Raw genomic sequence first — 23,285 nt, forward strand, 5'->3', positions numbered from 1 at the left:
CAAAACATCAATAAGGAACAAAACATATTACATTTCTTTTATATTTATTATATTATTATTACATTTTTAATTTCATTTCACTCGGTAACACTACCTTAACGGAACTGTCTTCAGAAGTTTGACTCTTAATCATTATTGTTATAAACTCATTCAGATTCAGTCAGCAGCTGGTGAAAATCACTGTTCAGAAAAAGTCACTTTAACCAGATCATTATTATTATTATTATTATTATTATTATTATCATTTTAATAATTTGAGAAAACATTCAATGCGGAAGCCCCAAAGGCCACCGCCTATTGCTACGCCCCTGTTAGGGAACACTCTGTAGATCATATCTGTCATTTTCTGAGACTGATGCTCTTAGTTTATTTGGCCATAAACCAAAGTAAAGGACAAAATCTAATTTTGACCTGATGATGGCACTAGATTAAACATCAGTTTTAGTAAGCGTTCCACGCTGCATGATGACAATGGTTGCCCATTTTTAAGGTGGAAACAAATTTAACCCACACCATTGTCTTTACTTAATCCTAACCAAGTTCCTTGTGCCTGAACCACTGTGTTGTCACAGCATGGTTTGTAACAGTTTTGGGAAATGAGAAAACTCTCCTATAGGTCAGAATGCATGGTACAATCAACCTATGTGTTGTTTAATTATGAGGATGTGTTGATATGATAATTCATCCTGAGGGTAACATGAATGTCTGGCATTATGCAGCAGATATTTCAGTCTGGATCAGAGTGTTGGACTGTACATTACCATCCATAAAGCTGTTAACATGGCTATAAATAAAACCTATGCTGGTTGTATGTCCACCAGTAACAGACCACATGGACCACACTCATGGTCTTGATTGCTGATTATTTTGTTGTTTAAACCAGGAAATGCTAAACAAATTGTGAAAAATGCTGAAGAGTGTTTCCCAAAACTCAAGATAACATCCTCAAATATTTTGGCCACAACTCAAAGATTCAGTTTTCTGTCACAGAAGACAATATTTGCATTTGAGAGAATCAGATCACTTTTTTTCTTAAAGAAAGGACTCAAAAAGATAGATGATCAATTTTACTAAGTGATTAAATGTTGTAGCTCTAAATAAAAGTTGCAGCTTACATTAGCCAAAGAGAACCTCCATCTGAACACTGTGACCTCTCTGTTCCTCTCTCTGTCCTCTTTACAACCTCCACCACTCAAAGCTGCACTTCCTCCAGCCATATAAACAGCCTCAGTTAAACAAACAGCAGCACTGCTTGGTTTAGCTAATCCTGTAATGGATATCACCTCTGTTTAAACTGATCACATTTCTGGCCAGTTTAACTCAGGAAGGTTTCATCACGTTGCTCCTGGACTGACTGCAGACATTTCTTCCTTTTATCATTTAGTAAGTAGGCTGAGAGAGAGCCAGGTGTGAATTTAACCCTACATTGACCTTCTAGAGGTATGAGAGTAACTGTAAAGCCTTAAGGATCAACAGTGGGCCTGCTGAGAGAAGTACAACTGCTGCTTCTAATGCCCCCTGCTGGTGAAAACATGAAGTATTCACCATCATGCACTTCTGTCATTGTCACTTAATTTGGTCACATCCTCTGTAAAAGCTGAAACGAAAGATACACGTGCATTGCAGGTAAGTAAAACAGATGGGATGGCAACAAAAGAGAAAGAAAAAAGTATTGAAGGTAAGTAACAAAAAGAGAAAGAACAGACTTGCCATTAAAAGAATGGAAGGGAAGGAAGTGCACAAAATACGGAAGGACATACAGTCATAATGAGAAATAGAGAAGGGAGAAAGGGAGGAAAGAACTGAGAGAGTGATGATAAATATAAGGGGAACAAGAGACTAACAAAGGAAGTAGAAAAGAAAGAAAAGAGAAGTTATAAATAATCATAAAGATCAGTGGAATTGAAGGGAAGACAGATGTGAGAAGTGATGATGCAAGAAAGTAAGAAAGATGTTACAAAAGAAAAAATGTAAGTAAAAAGGATGGCACGAAACATAAACACAAAAACATAAATATTACAAATGTGTATGCCTTTTAATGATTCTTTATTACCATAATATTATAATTTGATAATCATATTTTTATTTCCAAATGACATTCACAGTTTAGTTACATCCAGGCCCATAGACTCCTATAGAAAGCAGCTGTGTGTTCAGTGCAGGTTACACACATCTGGACAGAAGCTTTTATTATCAGGCAGCAACTACAGTCCTGCTGTCCTCCTCCATCATCTCCATCACCTCCATCACCTCCATCTGACACACACCACCTGCTGTACCCAGGCCCAACATGACATCCAATGAAACACGTGTATCCTTAATTCAAAAAGGCACTTCCTTTGTTTTCTAAAAACTTGTACAGTCAGGGGAGGACATCATTTCTTCTTTTTTTTTTGTTTGCACAACCATCCAAAATGTCTGCGAGCTGTTCTGCTGTCAGACGTAAACAGGCTACATACAGAGAGATAAAACAATGGGGGGGAGGGTTTGGCAACATGATCATCACAAGCACCAAAATGTCACGTCAGCAAGTAGTCAAATATCATATCTGTCAGCATTAATGAACACATCGGCCACCTGGGCCAGTTTGGATCCAAAGCAGGTCTGCAGTGGAGGGAAAACCAATGTGCGATCTGTTTTACATTGAGTTACTTTAAAGGGAACAATCTGATACTTTTAGACATATGCTAATATTATTGTGCTGTTGTCATCTGTGTCCAGTACAGAGACACATACAGGACATTGTTAGCTTAGCAAAAAGACTGGAAAAAACAACAACACACCTTCCAACAACTCTGAAGCTGAATTAGCCTGTAAGCTATGTACTTGAAGTATAGCATTTTTGTACTATAAATCATACTAAATAAAACTTGAATATAGCAACAAAATGTCTTGACACCATACAAACGATAATCAGACAGGTTGAGTTACATGGAAACAGTTTAAATGACTGTACATTTAGGGCTTTTCCTACACATATGCTAATTATTGTGCGTAGCATCACTTAGCTGTTTCAGAAGTAGCTCCATTAGACAGCATTGCTGAAAGGTGTATTTTATTTCCATTTTGACAGAGCTAAGCTATCACTTACCCCCTGCTTCCTGTCTTTATGCTAAGCTAGGCTAACCACATCTGTCTATGATGCATATCAATTTTCTCATCTCACTTTAAGAACACTGACTTGTTCTTTAAATGCTGACGACAGTAATGGTCAGATTAACATGGTAAGGGGATCGAGCTGCTTATTCAGCCATTGTTTGCCTTCATATGAAAATGACAGTAACTTGGTATGTGTCTTACTGTATTTAAACACATATGCATGTTGGAAGGGACACAGACCATTACATAAAAGCAAGGATAAATGATGTGTAGAAGCCATGATTAGCACCTAAACATGATACTGTAATAGACTGTGCTGACGTGCACATCCATGTTCACTTTTAGTGAATATTCCAGTATTTCCACAGCATCTATTGGCATGCAAACATCACAGATTAAAGCAAGAATCAATGTTTTATCTCAACCTGGAAATGGACATTTCTGAAAAAGACCTCCTTCATTTTTCCATTAATGTTCATAACATAAACCGAACACTGTGTGCATGTGAACACATGCTGCAATCTTGCACGAGCACACACACACACACACACACATACAGCTCGTCTCAGCTTCCCGTCTCCTCTCATATACAATTTCATAGTACAAGAATAAGAAAAATACTCTCCATATTTTACACATATAAAATGTTATCTTACATAAAAACTTATTCCAGGTAATGAAAATCTCCCTTGTTTTATAATCTTACATTTATATTTTTACATGAAGATATATTAAAACGAAACGTGTGTGTGTGTGTTTGTGTGTTGATGTGTGTGTGTATCTTTGTGTGTGTTGACATCAAATTTTGAATATAATCAGGTCAGGAGCACATTTTTTATCTTTTCTGGCTTCTAAACAGCAACAGTAGACTTAGTAGCATTTTGACAGAAAGCATCAAACTCTGTAACTTCCTCACACAGCAGGAACACAGCAGCTCAAAGCCACTGTTAAGTAACATCTTACACCTCAAAGACCATGTTTTAGTCATTACCTAACATTTTAATGAAGCCTTTTGGAAAAAGGATGAGAAAGAAGAAAAGTCTGAGGGCGTTTACAATTTGTAAACAGTAATGTTTTAAAGTCTGTATTGTGGACTGCTAGGTAAGAATGGAGTGATGTGTGTAAAATGAGTGAAACTTCACTTCATTCTTCTGCACAGTAAATACCCATAACATTCAAACACCTGCAGAGTCAACATGCAAACCAGTTGGTTTTTTGGGTTTTTTTTTTAAACAACTACCATTTTCTCCGTACTCCTCGTGGTTGTAGAAAGTCAAAGTTCCAACAACACTTTATGTATTATAGGAGAACTTTATTGAAAGACCAGTGTTCTCTCCAAAGTTCTCCTATACTACTAAGTGTTTCTGGAGCTTTGACTTTCTTCAGACTTGTTTTGCTTCTTCATGCACCTTGGAAGTAGGTGAAGTTGAGCCACCCTGTTTCTGACCTGTTTGAGTCACTGGTGAGTTAGTATGCACTTGAAAGTTAAAAAAAGCTATTGACTATAATAAAGTCACATTTCTTTCGGGGTGTTAAATGGCTTCTATGTCTTCAGTCAGGGTCGAGCTAAAATAAACAGGATATTCCTCCACCTTCTCCACCTTCTTCTCCAGGGCTGATATGAGCAGAATTACATCAACATGGCCCTGAATTAAGACTTTGAAGTTGTGTGTAGAATTACTACCAGGTTGTTATGACTACTTCTGTTGTCTGTCATGAATATGCTCTAATATGAGCATTTTGAGCATGTGTACATCTTCTGGTGTACATTATATAATATTATTATAGGACTTTTTAATTGAAGCAGCATGGTGCCCATTGCATCGTAAGCTAACATTTTGTAAACAGTACTGACGCTATGATTATGTTTGACAGTCAGAGTGGATTGTGTGATTGTTGTTCATTATTTAGAAGTGATTGAAAGCTGGATGTGAGAGATGGAGGAGGACAGTAAAGAAAGAGTGCAGTGTGTGACTGAGCCAGCCAACATTTCTGACTGTAAGTCTATACCCCCACTGCTCCAACAACAAAGACCTGGCCTCACACACACACACACACACACACACACACACACACACACACACACACACTCACACACTCACACACACAGGTTTATATGACCCAGATAAGACTATAAGAGCGCTCTGTGTCCCATACTGCACTGCTCTTAGACTGTTGGACATGACAGGAATTTCCTTATTTTGAACCCGGCTCCCCACTGGTTCAGTGTGTTTTTGCACGAGGAGCACAGTAACATGCCCACACACACATTTTGAACAGGCCCAACCAGCCAAGTCTGATCAAATTACATATTGTAACAATAAACATATATATATAAAAATGTATGATGTATGTGTGAATTTACAACAAAGGTTAAACTCAGTTTTTGAATGTTATTTGAAAAAGGTTGAGGAAGAATAAACAGCATCGCCTCCATCAAGTCACTCCAGCAGACTCAACAGCTCATAGTGAGGTTAGCCTGGCTGCTCGCTTCCTGCCTGTCAACCTGACACAGGTTCACTCATATCTATGGGAAGCAGGGCTCTGCCACTTTAGAAGCCCATTTGTTTTATTGTAATACTATTTTTTTTCCTGTCAAGTGTGAGCCGGTTTGATAAAAATAGACCCTACATGTAAGATTGGAGATGTATCGTCAAGGTAACTGTTCACATACTTGCCCAACTACTTTACACTGGGCACACCAGAGAGCTACAGTAAGGATGTAACTACAACTCCAGATCTGTATGATGTAATATCTGCCAAAAACGCAACAAGTACCAAGAAGAAGAAGAAGAAGCATTACATCCATGTTACTGGCTACATTCACATCTACATTTGTATAGATTTCCCTCCACAGTCAAGAACGGAGAAGATGCTTCTCATCACAGTGGTTTGGACAGTTTTCATGATTTGAGAATATAGTTTTTTCTGACTAGTATTGAAGTGACAATGTCTGTAGACTGTTTGGGTTTACATTTAATCAGCATTCAGTGCACTAAATAGTTGATTAAGTGCTGATGTGCAGCTGCTCTGTATTAGAGGACAGACTGCTGCTGTTTGTTGAGCATGTTTGACAGGCAGTGTTTTGCTGTTATTGCCTTTGTGATGCAGAACGTTACAAAGTAAACTGGTCACTCGTTTTTCAGTTTGTCGTGTGAATAGTTTGCTGAGATGATGACTCACTCTTAAAATTTAGTGGAAAAATCAAAGATAATCACTCTATATCTGCATCGCCCATTTAACACCTTTCCATCTGCTTGAGTAACTGTGACTGAAATGATTTAAAATAATATCATAATAATCATAGGCTACATGTGATTGACAGCAATCATGTTTCCATATTTGCAAAGTCAGATTGTAAAAAGGTAGATCTTGGACTAACAGTATAGTAGTTTCAGTAATGTGTGCTATGGAACCAAATGCCCCAGTCATGTTATTTATACACATAGATTTTAAGCCTGTAATCAAACCAATAAGATGAGTCATGATAACTGTATGGCAACTGATTAAGAGGAAAAAAAAAATCGAAATAATTACAAGAATCCCTTTAGAGTCAAACACCTGTTTCTGTTCTTGTCTCGTATATATTTTGGCATCATGACTTCTCATAGCTTCAGGGCAACAGCCAGTGCAAAGCAGTAGTTCTACAGCACACAGGTCATGTATGTGCAAAAGCTGAGGTGGACTATAGATGAGAGTGTGTGGTGAAAACAGACAAATTCATGTATGGATCAGTGAAGACATTTTACTATCATTTTTATTTTTTTGCATGTCAATTTAAACACATCTACTGTTTGAAGAGTGTTTGATTAAAAAGAGTTTATTTACACTTTAAGCATTATTCTACTATTGCTGTATGTTTCCAGCAAGGATTTACTTTGTTCTTGTTGCTAAAACCAACAAGGATGACTTTGGCCCAGAAACAGATGAGTGTGAGTTTAAGATTAGTCTATTTTGGTCTCGCACAACATGTAAGACCCAGTTTCCACCAAAAATACTAACAACTGGCTTTGCACTGCCTCATATGAACGGAGCTGTCACCTCTCAACTTTCTAGAAGCTGATAGCGTCTCTGACTAGAAATGCAATTTATGAATCAGATTTCTTGCATTGACATCAAACGGACTTATGGCTTTTACACAAGCATTTATATTATTTCTCAATCAATTTGCTCTCAGTAAGTCCACACTGATCAGTTAATACATTATGGCATTTAAATAATTCTCCTTCGTTGACAATAAATTATGGTTTTTTTGCTTCCAGAACCTGACAATTCAGCTCTGTACATGATCTCGACCATATTTGGCAGATGTTAAAAGGTAGCGTTTGCCCATACATGATGAAAGCCCATGATGCACCCTGGCCAACGCAGGGGAACATGAAGCTGTGTGTCTGCAGTCCTGTCGGGGGCGTAACGTGTCGAGGAAGTCACAAACTTCAAGTTCGTCTTTAACCAAAAGAGAAATTATCAGTTAAAAGATCAAGGTGCTTTTTAGAGTCTGCTATCTGGTTGCCGGGGAGCATAGTCGCCTGTAGTTGTCATGGTTACAGCACTCTGTGGTTGGTTACCATGGTTATAACATTCCATAGTCCTTACTGTTACATTGTCGCTTTCTAGGTTGTCATGGTTACAGTGTTATTATGTTGCCGTCCTCTCTCATACTCTCTTGACTGCTACTGACTGAGTGGGCGGGATTTCCGTTGTGATTGGACATCAACATGGAGCTGTCACTCAGGGATGCCCCCATGCTATTGGGCAATGAGACACTCTGTGGGAGGTGCCTAACCACAGTGGAGTTGTGCAGTCTGTTGCTAGGTGAGTCTCTGTTGAGGTTAGTGTTGTTGCTGTTTGCTACCCGGTGAGATTCGTAAGGTGTCAGGCAGTCGTTCTCCAGGATGAGGTCGCCGTCGTCGTCTTCGTCATCGCTGTCACCCTCTGCAATGCTGTTGCTATGGTAACAAATCATTAAGATAGAAACATTTAATCAGTCGGATGCAGGTGTGTAACAAGTGTGATGTGCTGCCAAATTAATCAGACTCACTAAACTGACATTCAGTCTCACTGCATTAATATTGATTAGTGCTGTTTTAGATGACATCTGTAGTGTATGGATGATTAGAAGAATGAACAGTTACTAATGAATGCTTTTCAACAGCTAGTCAACAGACTAATTGGGATAATGACTACACTGATTACCTAATAATGTTTACTAACACTATGCAAATGATAAGGCAGGCAGCCATATAAAAGAACTACAAATCCCAGCAGCCTGGAAAGCACTTACTGTACATATGTTACTGCTTAGTGCCAGCCTTTAGAAATCCCTGTTGACTGGTCATCAGTGGGAATATCAGTGAAAATGTATATGGGTCAATGATGGGGTTTTTTTGTGTTCATGTGGTTTAATCAAATTTAAAGGGTTAAAATGTGAAAATAAATATATGAATAATTTCACACATTCTTTTTTTGTGGACCCAACATAACATTTCTGCTTTTAATCCATTTAGAGAGAATATATTAGAGGATTATGGTAAAAATGTCTGAGTGGTGTAATCATAAAAACTTTGTACCAAATAATTCAACTTGCTTAAAAACAGTAAATAGTCAATAAAACACCATATCAACTAGTTTGGCATGATCTTACATTATAACTTTTATATTAAATAAAGCTAATGGAACACTATTTGACATGCTGTGTTATTCTGAATAAATACAAACCGTTTGGTCTGCTTTTGCTGCTGCTCACTAATTCCATTTTTTAAACATTCTACCACTCATCTAATCTGCTCTCTCCTTTCCTGCTGCCTGTGTCTATTTTAGTCTTTTTTTTTAATCCTTGGTCAGAATGGTTACAGTGCTGTTTTAAAGGCTTTTACACCCTGCCATATAAACTATTCTGAGGAAACATGAACTACTTTTCAGCCCATGTGTAGTTGATTGTGTTGGCACATGACGAGCAGCTTCAGTACATAAACCCGTACAAACCTTGCAGTGATGGGGTTGCTCTGAGAGGCGGGGCTTGGTGAGTCATGTGACGGAGCGGAGCCTGTAGATCCAGCTGAGCCCACCGAACTAGAGTTGCCCACTGAAGTTTTACTCCCACGATGCACCACGTTGTTCCTCTGGTTAGCTGGTTTCACTGTTACAATGAGGTTGTGGCTGTTGGCCACCATCATGTCTGTCACCTGAAATGGACAGAAAGACACTAGAAGCTCTGGAGGAAGATCAAAATGTGTTTAACAGCTTCACTATACACTGATCCATTTGTCCAGTTTACTGTCTCATTGCTAAATATAAATATATATTTCATGGCAATAAACACTACAATCTGCACTTAAATTCAGTCAAACTAAATGCTGTAAAAAGAGACATTATCTGTTTTATTTATATTATTCACACAACAACATGTTTCCTCAGAGGTGAAGCTTTCAAAACATTCAACTGTGTTCATATCAGTTTTCACTTATAAACAGATGATTGAAAATCTCAGCTGTGATCCTGTTAATGCCTTTAGGGACATTAACACCCTCCTACACTGCTTTCAAGATAATCATAAATATGTCTCAAAACAAATGTGCTTCTGTCATTTTACTAGATTAACTTATCTTCCCTGATTGTGCTCTTATGTTTTTTTAATGTTGTATTTTTGTATTTTAATGTAAGCTCTAGTATAAGTATTTAGTATAAGTAGGTCACTTTTGGGTAGTGCACTTACCTGATCCAAAGATTTTCCTGCTACATCGATGCCGTTGACCTCCAGGATCTCATCATTAACTCCCAGCAGCCCTGTGCTCTCTGCCAGCCCACCGCGTACCAGACGGGATATGAACACCCCTGGAACCTACAGGAGCAATGACAAGGATCATTTCATATCACCAAAAATACAAACACATACAGCAGACAACATATATGATTAACTTTCTTTTTAGAGATGTATATGCTATTGGTTTAGTGTACAGCAGCAGAAACATGTGTTCATCACCTTCACATCAGAATGTTAATAATTATATAGAATAATAAATATGTCTTTCTTTGTGCCACAGTGAGTTATGTTTGTTATGTATGGGTAGTGTTTGCCTGTCTGTGTCCTACTGTATGCATCCTATTGTATTTTTCAATTAGTGCCTCATATGTAGCACAATGTTGCTTTGATTACGACATATCTAATTCATTGTAAAATAACAAAAGACTGACCAAATTTTAGTCATATGTTCATTAGTGAGTCATTAATTCATTTCTACATGCAGGCTGCCTTCATACACACATGACTGCAGCTGGGGGCAGATGAAATGAGATCAAACATATGGTTTGCTGGTCATATGGGCACACTGTGGCTTCAGTCAGTATGATACAAGAGAAAACAAAGCCACATACAATGGCAAATAGCAGAGTAGCACTCAGTGAGAAGTATGAGTTTGTATTGAGGACAGTGGAGCAGAGTCAGTTAGCATGAGCAACAGTTTGTATAGACAAAGTAAACCCTGCAGTTATTTATTTCTGAATCTGTAAAGCAGTCTGCCCTCTGCTTTAACATAACACATAAGATTACTACTTTTGAAAGGATGACAGGAGAAAGTGAGATTATGCAGCATACTGTATGCAGAGAGCAGGTATTAAAACAAAGTGACTGCTGCTGTGGTCCCATCTAATATCATTTTTTCCATCTAAATAGAGAGGATTGAGAAGGAGGAGGGTCAGCTGATGACAGACAACCAAAGAATGTTAACAGTACCTCTAATTAGATCTATAAAACTAAAATCCCTTCAAATTTTAATCTTCCACAATAAACTGTTCTATAATCATTTCAAGAATGTCAAGATGGCTCACTCTTTTCTATGTTATGGATTCTGGACATCTCTTTAGATGTCCAGTGTTTTAACCCTCCTGTAGTCCTCGAGGAAGTCAAGGAAGGAAGGATGGAAGAAGGAAGGAAAGGAGGGAGGGAGGAAAGAAGGAGGGAAGGAAGAAAGGAAGGAAAGGAGGGAGGAAGGAAGGGAGGAAGGGAAAGAACTTCCTAAAACCTATCGCCTTAGATCTTCTGGCCATGCCAGCATCTCAAGCATTTGCTGAGAGAGTGTTTAGCATTACAGGTGACCTCACTCGTGGCCGTCGAAACAGAGCAAGAGCCATTTTAGAGTGAAGCGCTTTTCTGAAACTAAATCGAGGTCAGTAGGCTAATTTTGCTAACAGCAAGTTGTTACTATTATTAGTACAGATACAGATATGTGATTGTAATATTATGTTTGTTCTTGTTGTGAGACAGGCCCTCCTCTAATTCATATTAAACACTGTTGTTGTTGTTTTTATTTACTGAATTTACTACAGTGTTTACAGTATTTACAGGGTGGTCTATTTTGTTCCAAAAACTTAAGAACATGTTTGTTTCATACTTTCAAGTATGTATAACTCTCTGGTATAACTTACAACCTACCTCACTGTACCTCAGGAATGAATTGATTATTTTATTACATGGTTTGCACAAGTTAAAGATAGAGTGGGGTTGTATGATATCTGATATCTGTCTGTCTCATCCATCACTCATATTTTGGGCATGTGTATGTTCATTGTACTTTAACACATTCTGAGAAATAAAGCCACAATTGCTGAAGTACAATGTTTTTGTTTTTTGGCTTTTTTGGAGTAATGAACATTGATTCCACTGTTACCACTTTATCTGTGTGTAATACACAATCCTTAGATCAGAAATTTGCCGTTGGGTGGAAACCTTATATGTCTAAAACCCTTCCTTTATTATTGTTATTATTTGTGAAAATAGCAGATCTGCAAGCTTACAATGTGTTGAACTTATAGATCTGCTGCTATTTTCACAACTTATGTGTGACACTGCCCAACAGCAATCTCCAATACTTATTGACCTACATTAATTTGTTAAAAGACTATACTTATTTATTTTTTTTTATTTTTATTTTTTTTTACTAAAACTAGACTAAAACCTTTTTGAGTTTTCGTCGACTAAAACTGGACTAAAACTATCACATATAGAAGTGACTAAAATGTGACTAAAACTAATAAGCATTTTAGTCCAAAAGACTAAGACTAAGACTAAATCTAAGCTGGTTGTCAAAAACAACACTGGAAAGAAGGAAGGGAGGAAGGAAGGAAAGGAAGGAAGGAAGGCAGGAAGGAAGGAAGGAAGGAAGGAAGGAAATAGGGAGGGAGGGATGGAGGAAAGAAGGAAGGAGGGAGGGAGGAAAAGAGGAAGGAGGAAAGAAGGACAGAGGAAAGAAGGAAGGGAAGAAGGTAGGAAAGGAAGGAAGGAAGGAAGGAAGGAATTAAGGAAGGAGGGGGGGAGGAAATAAGGAAGGAGGGAGGGAGGAAAAGAGGAAGGAGGAAAGAAGGACAGGAAATAAGGAAGGGAGGAAGGTAGGGGGGAGGAAAGAAAGAGGGAAGGAAAGAAGGAAGAAAGGGGGATGGAGGAAGGAAAGAAGGAAGGGAGGAAAGAGAGAGGGAGGAAAGAGAGAGAGAAGGAGGGAGGGAGGAAGGACAGAAGGAAGGAAGGGAGGAAAGAAGGATCAGTCAAAACAGACGGGGTCAGTTTGACCCGGGAAGACGACAGGAAGGTTAAAGACATCACAGGTAAAGAGATATGAGAGATATTTTTAGAGTGCAAAGTTATGTGACACAGTGACGTAGGTTGACATCTCACCTTCTCGACCCCCTGTGGTGTCACTCGGACGCTAACCCCGTCACGGATGTAGAAGCCCAGTGGTTTGTGGGTACCATGCTTGTGGAGACGAACGCGTCGGTGTGTCTCAGGTAAGATGTCCACATCAATGATAGAAGAGATCTGCCTGAAGTCCTGCGGTTCACCAATCATGAGGCCTGGTCCTCTCTTTGAGTGGGTGGAGCCTGAACCAGTGGTGCGGAGTCCACTTAGACCCAGACCCTTTTTACGCCTCTGGAGGGAGTTGGTGGCAAAAACTAACGGTTCATCCTCTGAAAGAAGAAACACAGACAGAGATAGAAAGAACTGTTAATCATGTGTTCCATCATTTAAAGTAAAGGAGTATTTAGTATAGTTTATGTATGAGTGGGTCACACACACATGGGTGACACTACCCTAAATCCTACCAACCATTTCTCTAGATACTGCTCATCTACAGGTGATGAGAAGGAGAATGCAAAGTTAGAAAACTAGAGATTTCTCCCAAGAGGGATGTTATGTTCTCTTAACCCTCCTGTCTTCCTCCCGGGTCAAATTGACCCCGTCTGTTTTGACTGTTCCTTCCTTCCTTCCTTCATCCCCCTTTCTCCCTTCCTTCCTTCCCTTCTTCCTTCTGTTCTTACCTCCTTACTTCCTTTCCTTCCTCCCTTCCTTCTTTCCTCTGTCCTTCTTTCCTTCCTTCCTCCCTTCCTCTTTTCCTTTCTCCCTCCCCCAAATTGACCCCATCTGTTTTGACTGTTCCTTCCTTCCTTCCTTCCTTCCGTCCTCTCTCCATTCCCTTTTCTCCCTTCCTCCCTCCTTCTGTCTTTCTTTCCTTCCTCTCTCTTTCATCCTGTCCTTCCTTCGTTCCTCCCTCCCTCCTTCTTTCCTTCACTTCTTCCTTCCTTTCCTTCCTACCTTCCTTATTTCCTCTGTCCTTTCTTCCTTTCCTTCCTTCCTCCCTCCCTCCCTTCCTTCCTCCCTTCGTTCCTTCTTCCTCCCTTCCTTCCTTGACTGGAGGACAACAGGAGGGTTAAATAATGCAGGATTTACTAAAAGTCCAGCCCAGTCCCACCTCATAACAGTTATTTTTTTTTCTCAAATATATTTTTATTAATTTTCTCACAATAACAAATGCATGTACAAAATATCCCATCCCTGCCCTTACCCTCCCACGCAACTTAATAACAGTTATTGATGGCTAGATATTAATACGACAACTTTTGGAAACATGACTGTAACGCAGTTTTTGGAGAATAGATGAGAATCAACATTGTGTTTGGCTGGTGTGTTGTGGGAACAACCTCCTGGCATTCATTCACATACAAGTGTGGGAGAAGAGGACAGAAGAGGAAAGTTAGATGGAAAGAAAAGTTGCTGAAGGGAAAGAGAGGATTATTCATGTAATGTAGAGGACCATCACAGGTTTATCTACATAATCTAATCAAGTGGAACAGCACATCAGAATATTTTTCTTCTTCTTCTTTTGTTGAGGTGACATTAACACACTTCATTCAAAAAATATTATTCTCTGTTTCATATTTCATGTTTGGATCCGTTCTTCTGACTATATGTGCAAGAGAGTCTTTATCAATGTTTGGATTACACTATTCACATCATTTTACAATTCCACTCTTCACCTTTTTTTGTTCACTTTGGCACAGTTGTCATCAACAAGTAGCTCGACTTCAACAAAATATAGAATAGAATAGCCTTTATTGTCATTATACAATGTAAGAAAGGAGGGACATCCTACGATTACTAACTCCACTACTTCAAGTCTTAGAAACTACTTTCCTACTTCCAAAACCATGAATATTTACGAGTATGTTCTAGTTAACGTATAATCAGCTGAAAAGAACAATCATTGTGTTTTGTTATCTTACAATGAGTGCTTTATATCTACAGAGGAAGCGGGTCCTCTTCCATGAAGCCCACCATGTTGCACCGCCATGTTTCTACAGTAGCCCAAAGTGGACAAAACAAACACTGACTCTAGAGATGATCTTTCAGCGCCTTCACACATGGACAGGCTGTGTGTGTGTTGTGTGTGTGTTGTGTGTTGTGTGTAAGGGGTTATTCAGTTTGTTGCAATCTGGAACCTCGCCACTAGATGCCACTAAATCTAACACATTGCACCTTTAAGTACAATTACGTCTAAAACTCTGATGACTAGTAATTTTTAACTACAATTGAAGAGAGAAGAGAAGAGAAACTTACTTACTTGTTAAATAACAACTGAAACACTAGAAAGGTGATGACATGTCTATTAGTGTACTGTAAATGTACATGCTGAATTTATGAAGACATTAACAGCAAATTAAAAAACAACAAGGCTTATAAATAAAATATGATCCAGGAATAAAGTCGAGTCCCTGACAAGCCTGCTTTAAATAAAAGTCTTGCTCTCTAACTTCACTGAAACTGCCACTCCTCCCTCTTCTGCTGCCATCACTAACTTGCCTGATTGATGAAAGATTAATATCACAGGATTGTAGATTTCTAGAAATCTCTGGGTTTCAACATGCTGTGGAGGGTCAGGATGGAGGGCTGAGACACTGAAGCAGATTAAACACTGACAGATTTAATCTCAGTCTAATCCCATCCTTGTTGTTCTGCACCAGATGATTCTCTTTTGTCTCCTTCTTTGAGGTATCAGCTGTCTCTGAGTGTGTGTGTGTGTGTGTGTGTGTGTGTGTGTGTGTGTGTGCATGCATACACACAAATGGACACACAGGACCAGTGGTAGCAGTTATAGTATTGTTGGAACATATTTAAACACCTCAGTGAGCTGATATGACAGAGATGACAGAGGTCAGACTGAAAGAGTTAAAGGGTAACTCCTTTCCAGATGTGACACAGATGTGATCCATTCATCCACTGATATCTGGTTGACTCACATGGGGTTACAACATCAGATTTTAAGAGACAATCAGGATTAACTTCTGAAGACATTAGGTTCATCTGGACTGGACAAAGCTACTAAATCACTAGAAGCACAAATGTAAATGGAGTCCAGGCTTTATTCAGGTTCTAGGCAGTATGAAAGCACCATCATTGATACAGTGATAATGTCTGGTGTATAATGCATAACCTAAATATATTTCTGTTAGTCTGGACGCCATGTGCCATGCTCATCACATGACTGGAAAACAGGTCAATCACTAATTCTCTTAGTTTGAAAGGAACTTCCTGATGCTCTCAGACTGGTTTTGTTTTGTTTCTGGATGTTGAATACTACTTTTTCCACTACCTGTAAAACTAACTAACTAAATGTGTCTTATTGGAATATGTGTCATGTGTTTGCTTTATAGTTAAACATTGTTGTTCATATTTTAATATTCTTTATAATAAACACACATGGGATTCAAATTCATTGATTGGTGTTATAGCTTTAACAGTATTAAGATGTCCATTTTTGCTGAGCTAGGCAGTATTGCTTCAGTGCATCATACTACTGATACATGGTTGTAGCTAATCAAATGGGTTTTTTTTAAACAATTAAAGTACATTCAGTCTTCAATGTTCCTGCATTAATGATAGTACTTTTTTAGTTGGGAAACAAGAACAGCAAACAAAGTAAAGGCAGCCTCTCTGCTGGAGACAAATACCTGACCTGCTGCATTCCTCCCTCTGCATTCCTCCCTCTGTCACACACACACACACACAACACACACACACACACACACACACACACACACACACACAAACACACACACACACTGCTTCCTTCACTGCATGTGTGTATGCATGATGTCACTCAATGAGAAGCAGTATCGACCAACAACGGGGAGCAACTTTAATGGTAAGAGTACGCACAACGATGCAACACACAAACACGCATGGGCATACATATTGTGTGTGTGTGTGTGTGTGTGTGCGTGTGTGTGTGTGTGTGTGTGTGTGTGTGTGTGTGCGTGTGTGTGTGTGTGTGTGTGCGCGTGTGTGTGTGTGTGTTTCCTGACAGGGCAGACAGACCTCAGCAGAAAGGGCCAGACGAAAGCCTGGAGGCAACACACTGCTAAGCCCCCTTTAAACACTCACACACAAACACACACACACACACACACACACACACACACACACATAGAGTAGGTTAATAGAACGATATTGTAGGCTTTTTCCTTTCCCAAAAATATGAGGCCAATCCTTTCCTTTAATGCAGTGATACACCCAAAGTCTGATTAACATTATAATCCCATGTAAATCCTACAGTATTGTTAACCTGTCATGTTCCTAAATGTCTCCTCTGGTTGCACCATGTTTATCTCAGCATTGTGTAAACTATTCTGATACAATAACAGAGACATTAAACATTATATATTGTGTTGCAGGGAGTATTATTTTAAGTACAGTAGTTGATTTAATAAAATGAATAAATGGGATTGCAGAATAGTATATGTTAAACCATGCAGAAATCAGACAGTAATACAGAGTATTATGAGGTGTACCATGGCTCTAAGGTTGAGGATATGTTAGACTGCAGTCTGCCAACACATACTGGACTATGTGTTTTTTGTGTAAACCCTCTATGACACTGTATGTCTATAGAGAAAAATGCAATTAGGTCATATTTTGACATGTGTTTGTGTATCTGTGTAATTCCCCCTTTGTGGGAACCGATTGGATTCAGACGTTGCAGTTTCAGGCGTGTTTTTCAAGTGTAGTCATTCTTGCGGGAAGTGAGTTTACAGTGAGGGTATGGTAAAGGTTCAGGTTCTAGGTAGAGCTGGAGTTTTGGGGGGTTGGGGGGGAGGAATGCTAACAGTGAATGATCCTCATAAAGACACAAATCATGAGGAGCTGTGTTTGTGCATATATGTGTTGTATATTTACACAGTGAAAGCTCTAACAACAGTCTGATAATATTTCATGTTCGTGTCAATACAGATCAGAATTTCATCAACTGAAACAAACAGTGTCAAAGAATATGAGAAACATTACACTGTATGTTATAACTGTAGGGGCTCTATTCATTGACTCTCTGGCAGACACTGGGAATAATAAATACAAACTGCTGCCTGGATAATAAATGGACTGACTGGTTCACTGACTAGTTTGCCAGTTGATGACTTAAGACTGACCAGAGAGGGAACTGACTGTAACTTATATACATATATGAGGCTATGATTATCTGTAACTGTTTCTGTTCCATTCCATGTACATAATGTGCTACCATAAAAACAGTCCATCGGATTTTAAAAGTAACAGGAGCTTGTTTAATGAACTGTCTACACTGTATTACTATGAAATAAACTCATAAATGCTGCTGTAAGTTGACTGCTCCTTTTCTGTTCATTTAGTATACCCAATATATTAAGGGCAAAATACTAAAAAAACCAAAGAAAATCAAGAGTCTAGATGGCTAGGCAACATCATTATTAATTTAAAAATATCTCCATTACACATCCATCCATTCATTATATTGGGTATACCCACACCTACAACACCTATTATTATTATAATCTATCAAATCAAACTAAATTGAAGGGTAACAATGGTTTATAAATAAGAGAAATTAAATACAAATTCTAATAATAGTGATATACTTACACATCATTTTCCAAAAGACACAATTAGTTATTTTTTCAGTTCCTGGCACCACAAGATCAAATACAACATTTTACTTGATCACGTGTGACTACTAACCAGCAGCAGCTGAATGAGAGCAATTGAAACAATGATGACACACAAACAGGTAATCAATCTGGAAATATGATATTACATGTTCATTAGCCTGTGTGTGTGTGTGTGTGTGTGTGTGTGTGTGTGTGTGTGTGTGTGTGTGTGTGTGTGTGTGTGTGTGTGTGTGTGTGTGTGTGTGTGTGTGCGTGTGCGTGTGTAGCAGTGTATCTGTCCTATATCTGTCCCAAAAGCATTATGTGTCTGTGATCTGCAGCTGTCATAAGCTGTGTGTGTGTGCGTGTGTGTATGTGTGTGTCTGGCGCGTGCGTGCGTCCATGTGTAACAATGACCTCACTCTGTAGTGGCCACCATCTGGAGCCCAAGGGGCTGCCATATGTCTGGATGTGGTGCAGGTCTACATTGGGCTTGTGTAGAGTGTAGAGACACAGACAGGGCATGACATGAAACAAAGAGCACAGTGCCTGCTGAGAGGATGAACACCTACTTACCTCAGCTCAAACATACAATAACACGCCTCTATTTTAATAAAGACTCTGTTGTTTATTGTGCTTCGCTTTTTGCAATTAAACATGAAATTCATAGGACTAAAAAGCCAAAGTCAAATCATGAGGCCAGTGAAGGAAACACACTTCAGCCTAAACATGAGCTTACATTTATCCTTCAAACTGTTCACTTTATCATCATTCTATCTAACAGTCATGATTTGAATTCAGAAGGCAGCCTGGTTGGATTTAAACATTGCACATAATGTATGTAGTGTGGAGCCCTGTTAAAAATATTGACTGAACTATAGAAATACAGTGATAACAAGCTTCAAGAGAACTGTAGAGTGAAGTTAAAGTAGAGCTGCTATGGTGAAATGTGGATACATTTGTGGATACAATAATCTGTTTAAAATTGGTCTTTAAAGGGAAACTTTGTGATTTTTCAACCTGGACCCTGTTTTGACCCCCGTTTTATGTCTATGTGACTAATGGGGACAACAATTCTTGAAATTGGTCCAGTATTGAGCGAAAGTACTTGAGCCAGCAGCAGAGACAAGCTGCAAAGTAATCCTCTGAGACCATTGTGCCCTGTACTTCCACTAAAGTGTTTGTAAGTGTCTGACAACATCATGGAAAGAATCATTCAGAGAAATAAAACATTTTATTTACCTTTTGCTTGTTATTGTGTTTAACCAAGTCTGGCTCAATGATGTGGCAACAGTTGAGTTGTTGCAGGAAGACAACAGTGGAAACATGAGTGAGAGGAAGAGTTTGTGTTATCTATAAGATTTTCAAAGTCATGGCTGAATATTTTGCTGATTATTTAACTGTCTTAATGCAACAACTCTTGAGACACCAGAGGCCTGTACTACGAAGCTGGATTTTCTCTTATCGAGGTAACTTAAGGGTTAACCCGGGGTTTTCCGTACTACGAAGCTGGTTCACTTCTTACCGGGGTAAATCACCATGGTAACTTATGCTGAACGGCTAACCTGCTCCGGAGCAGGTTATGTTCTGGATAAGAGATCATTGAGTATAAAAGCACCACCTCCTGACCAATCAGTTCTCTTAGAAAATGACCTGCCCATTCTTAAAAGATCCTGTCAACATTGGTGTGGATCATGAGAGGAGCGCTTAGGAGAGAAAGAGTTTTTAATGATGCAATTTTTTAATTGGCCAAAATATATATTTGTAAAATAATCCTTGTGGCACATGAGGGATATTAGTCTGTATGTTATACAGTTGGTTTGAAATCATTCACTCAAATGGTTGAAGCGCATAATAGGTTTGTATTTTGAATGTTGAATATTAAACTAACTTAATGTCTCTATGAAAGGAAGGGCACTGAGGAAGCGCTCTGCCCCAAACGTCTGTGCCGTAATAAAGTGACATTGTGTGATCAGAGTGCTGTCCGTTTATATTGTCTGATAAATTAATATGATCTCATGAATTTACATACTTTTAACAGAGTCGGCAATTTTCTGCCAGCATTTTTTGCTTTTGGCCTGGATGATGTGATTGAATTCTTCATATTGAATAATAATTGTCTGCTCCTCCATGGTAAAGTATCTCTGCAGGGTTTCTCCATGTTTGTGATTGGTCAGACGCTGCAAACACCTCCCCTTTATGTGAACGCGCAGAGATCCAGATTGGAAAACTCTGGGTTCAATTACCGAGCTGATAACCAGCTTCGTAGTACCGCTTATCCTAGACTGCGAATGTCTGGTTAAGTCAACCCAGGTAACAGAGAGATATCCTGGATAGGTTAATCCAGCTTCGTAGTACAGGCCTCTGAATGAGACTTCTTGTGGATCCGGACTTGGTTAAACACAATAACAAAAAGACTGGATCAAGTGAAAGATCAAGAAAAACACTTTATTTCTCTTTATGGTTCTTTTCTAGAATGTTGCCAGACACTATAATAGCAATCAGAGCTTTTCAGTGACAAAAAACAAGCATTTAGTGTACATACATTTCACAGCTGCTGGCTAAAGTGCTTTCACTCAATACTGAACCAATTCCAAAAAAAGTTGTCCCCATTAGTCCCTTTGACACAAAATGATGATAAAAATCCAGGTTTTCCTTTCATTCTAAACTGGAAGGTGATCACCAGGACCAACCTGTCCATCAAACTAGTACCAAAACAAACTTGATGCATCTTTAGCATTCACCTTCTCATCATAACAGAGAGCTTTTAAATTCACCTCAGTCTGTGTGAAGAACTGATAAAGCTGCCAGCTTGTCTCACTAACTGCAGCAGGAGAGAAGATATGGTCATATGACCCTTCATTAACTTCCTTCTGGGCTTTGCACAGGAGATGATCAACATTATTTTTTTTAATTAATAGTGAGTGGGAGAGTTCATTCCTCACAGATGCAGAGACACTCCCTACGAACATATCTGAAACTGATCAGTATTTATTCTATGTCCAATTCAAGAAACACTTAACTGCTGTTGCATAGTTTGAAGGGACAATAGAAGCACGAAAGGGATTTTGCAGTAAATTGTTGGATTTTTGGAAGTTTTAACAATGAAATCAGCCAACTCATGTGGAACAGACTATTATGTAACTATAGAATGTACAGCATAAACAGTACAGTGTGGACTTTCTGACACAGCTGCAGCTCCAGTTGTACTGCCTGAACTAGTTTGTAGGCTTCACTTCATTTCACTTCAACTTTGTTTATATATATTCACTGAGTTAGGGTTAGGGCCTTAACTGGAACAGTGTAAATGCAGGCATATATCTTTTAAATAATTTAAGAATTCAATAAATATATTTATTGAAGACTGTTAACAACTGTATCTGAGGGGGAAAATGGCAATATAATCCACCATTTCTGTTCAACTGCCAACCAGTGAAGAGCAGATCTGTTGCATAGGCCAAAGTTGTGGAATTCACACATTAAACTTAGATTTATTAGACGTCATTTCAGCACCAGTCACTGTTCAAATAGTATGCCACTCCTCCTGGGAGGCAGTATGTAACAAGGTTATATTACAATACTTGGGATTTACAGGAATCATGTGTTTATTTTTATCTACAGTAGAGAAAGTTTATGTGAAAGTTTTGATATAAACTATGAAAGTCAAAACTTTCATCAGGGAGCCAAATAGTTTTGCTGCAGGGCCAGATTTGGCCCACGGTCCACTATTTGCCCACCTCTGCATTATATTATTTTTTAATTATTATGAACAATAAAATAACAAAAGCAGTAATTAGTATAGTCTGTGTAGCCATAGAACATGATCCTTTATGTTAATCAGTAGATCTACATTGTTGTCAGTAAAGACTGTGTAAAGTGAATTCAGAAATTTTCTTCTAATCACATTAAATAGGTCATAAATGTATTTCTAAAAAAGGTGTAAAAAGCATTTCAACCATTTAGATTTGAATTGTGGAGCTAGGCTTCACAAACTGTGTTTCAACATTTCTGTGTTCAGGATTTAGTGGGCGCCCTGCTGCTGTAGGTATAAATACATTCAGCGCACACTACTACAACTACAGTCTACAGTCGAGCTAGCCGCCCAGCTAGCAGCCGAGCTAGCCGCCGAGCTAGCAGCTGAAAGCAACTATCCAGCTGCAGCCCTGGAGCAGAAGCCCCTGACGTGACGAAAGCCTCTGGCTTGACGGAAGTGACGTAGAATACCAGAAATTAGGTTTTTTTTGAGGATACGCGAGTACCTTGCTGCAGTAAAGATCATAGACATATATACGTATATATGTCTATAGTAAAGATGGCTGACAAGAGGGCCGCCATATACCTAATCCTTGCCAATCCTTGCCGGAATCGCCGCTCATATATTGCCAATCCTTGCCGGAAGTGTTAGGCGGAAGTTAATCGCTGCTCCGAGCGAAAACAAAAATAAAAGCCTAAAAAACGAATATGTCGTTTGCACATAATTCTATGAACTTTGTTGCAGTTACATGTTCATCGTATCGGTATAATTGACTCCACAAGTTTATAGGTTACTGTTATTATTTAGAAGCCTACACTAATCAAGTTATAATGTTAACGTTTCATGGATTTAACTTTAATATCAACATTATGAATACAAATGTGACTATGTTTGTGTTAGGGATGCACATGGTTAACCATTTAACCGTTAACCGATAACAGGAACTTTGACCGATTAATACTAACGATTAATTTTTTTACATATTTTTTCAATTTAGCTATTTATGTCAATCAACTCATGGGCTATTCTGGCCAGGCGCTACCTCTGCATTCCCGGGACATCGGTGCCATCTGAGCGCGTATTGTCCGCTGCGGGTCTCACAGAGCATGTCCACATGCTGCTTTTTCTTAATAAAAAACAGTAAAAAATAAAAATAATCCGCTATGGCGAGAGAGGACTGAGGTTGGCTTGGGCCATTTATTTTATTTTG

At 38.8% G+C, this 23,285-nt stretch overlaps 1 protein-coding gene across 1 annotated transcript in view; it reads right to left on the minus strand.

The window, feature by feature from the left end:
* Positions 1 to 7,726: 7,726 nt before the first annotated feature.
* pard6a (par-6 family cell polarity regulator alpha) overlaps positions 7,727 to 23,285 on the minus strand; it is a 32,505-nt gene continuing 16,946 nt past the window's right edge. The window contains exons 3-6 of the mRNA XM_053319728.1: positions 12,767 to 13,056; positions 9,815 to 9,940; positions 9,085 to 9,284; positions 7,727 to 8,048 (exon numbers count right to left, since the gene is read on the minus strand). Of these exons, the coding sequence (XP_053175703.1) occupies positions 7,727 to 8,048; positions 9,085 to 9,284; positions 9,815 to 9,940; positions 12,767 to 13,056 (938 nt within the window). The remainder of the gene's footprint in view (positions 8,049 to 9,084; positions 9,285 to 9,814; positions 9,941 to 12,766; positions 13,057 to 23,285) is intronic.

This window comes from Scomber japonicus, chromosome 5 (genome assembly GCF_027409825.1).
Source record: "Scomber japonicus isolate fScoJap1 chromosome 5, fScoJap1.pri, whole genome shotgun sequence".
In the NCBI taxonomy this organism is placed as follows: domain Eukaryota; kingdom Metazoa; phylum Chordata; class Actinopteri; order Scombriformes; family Scombridae; genus Scomber; species Scomber japonicus.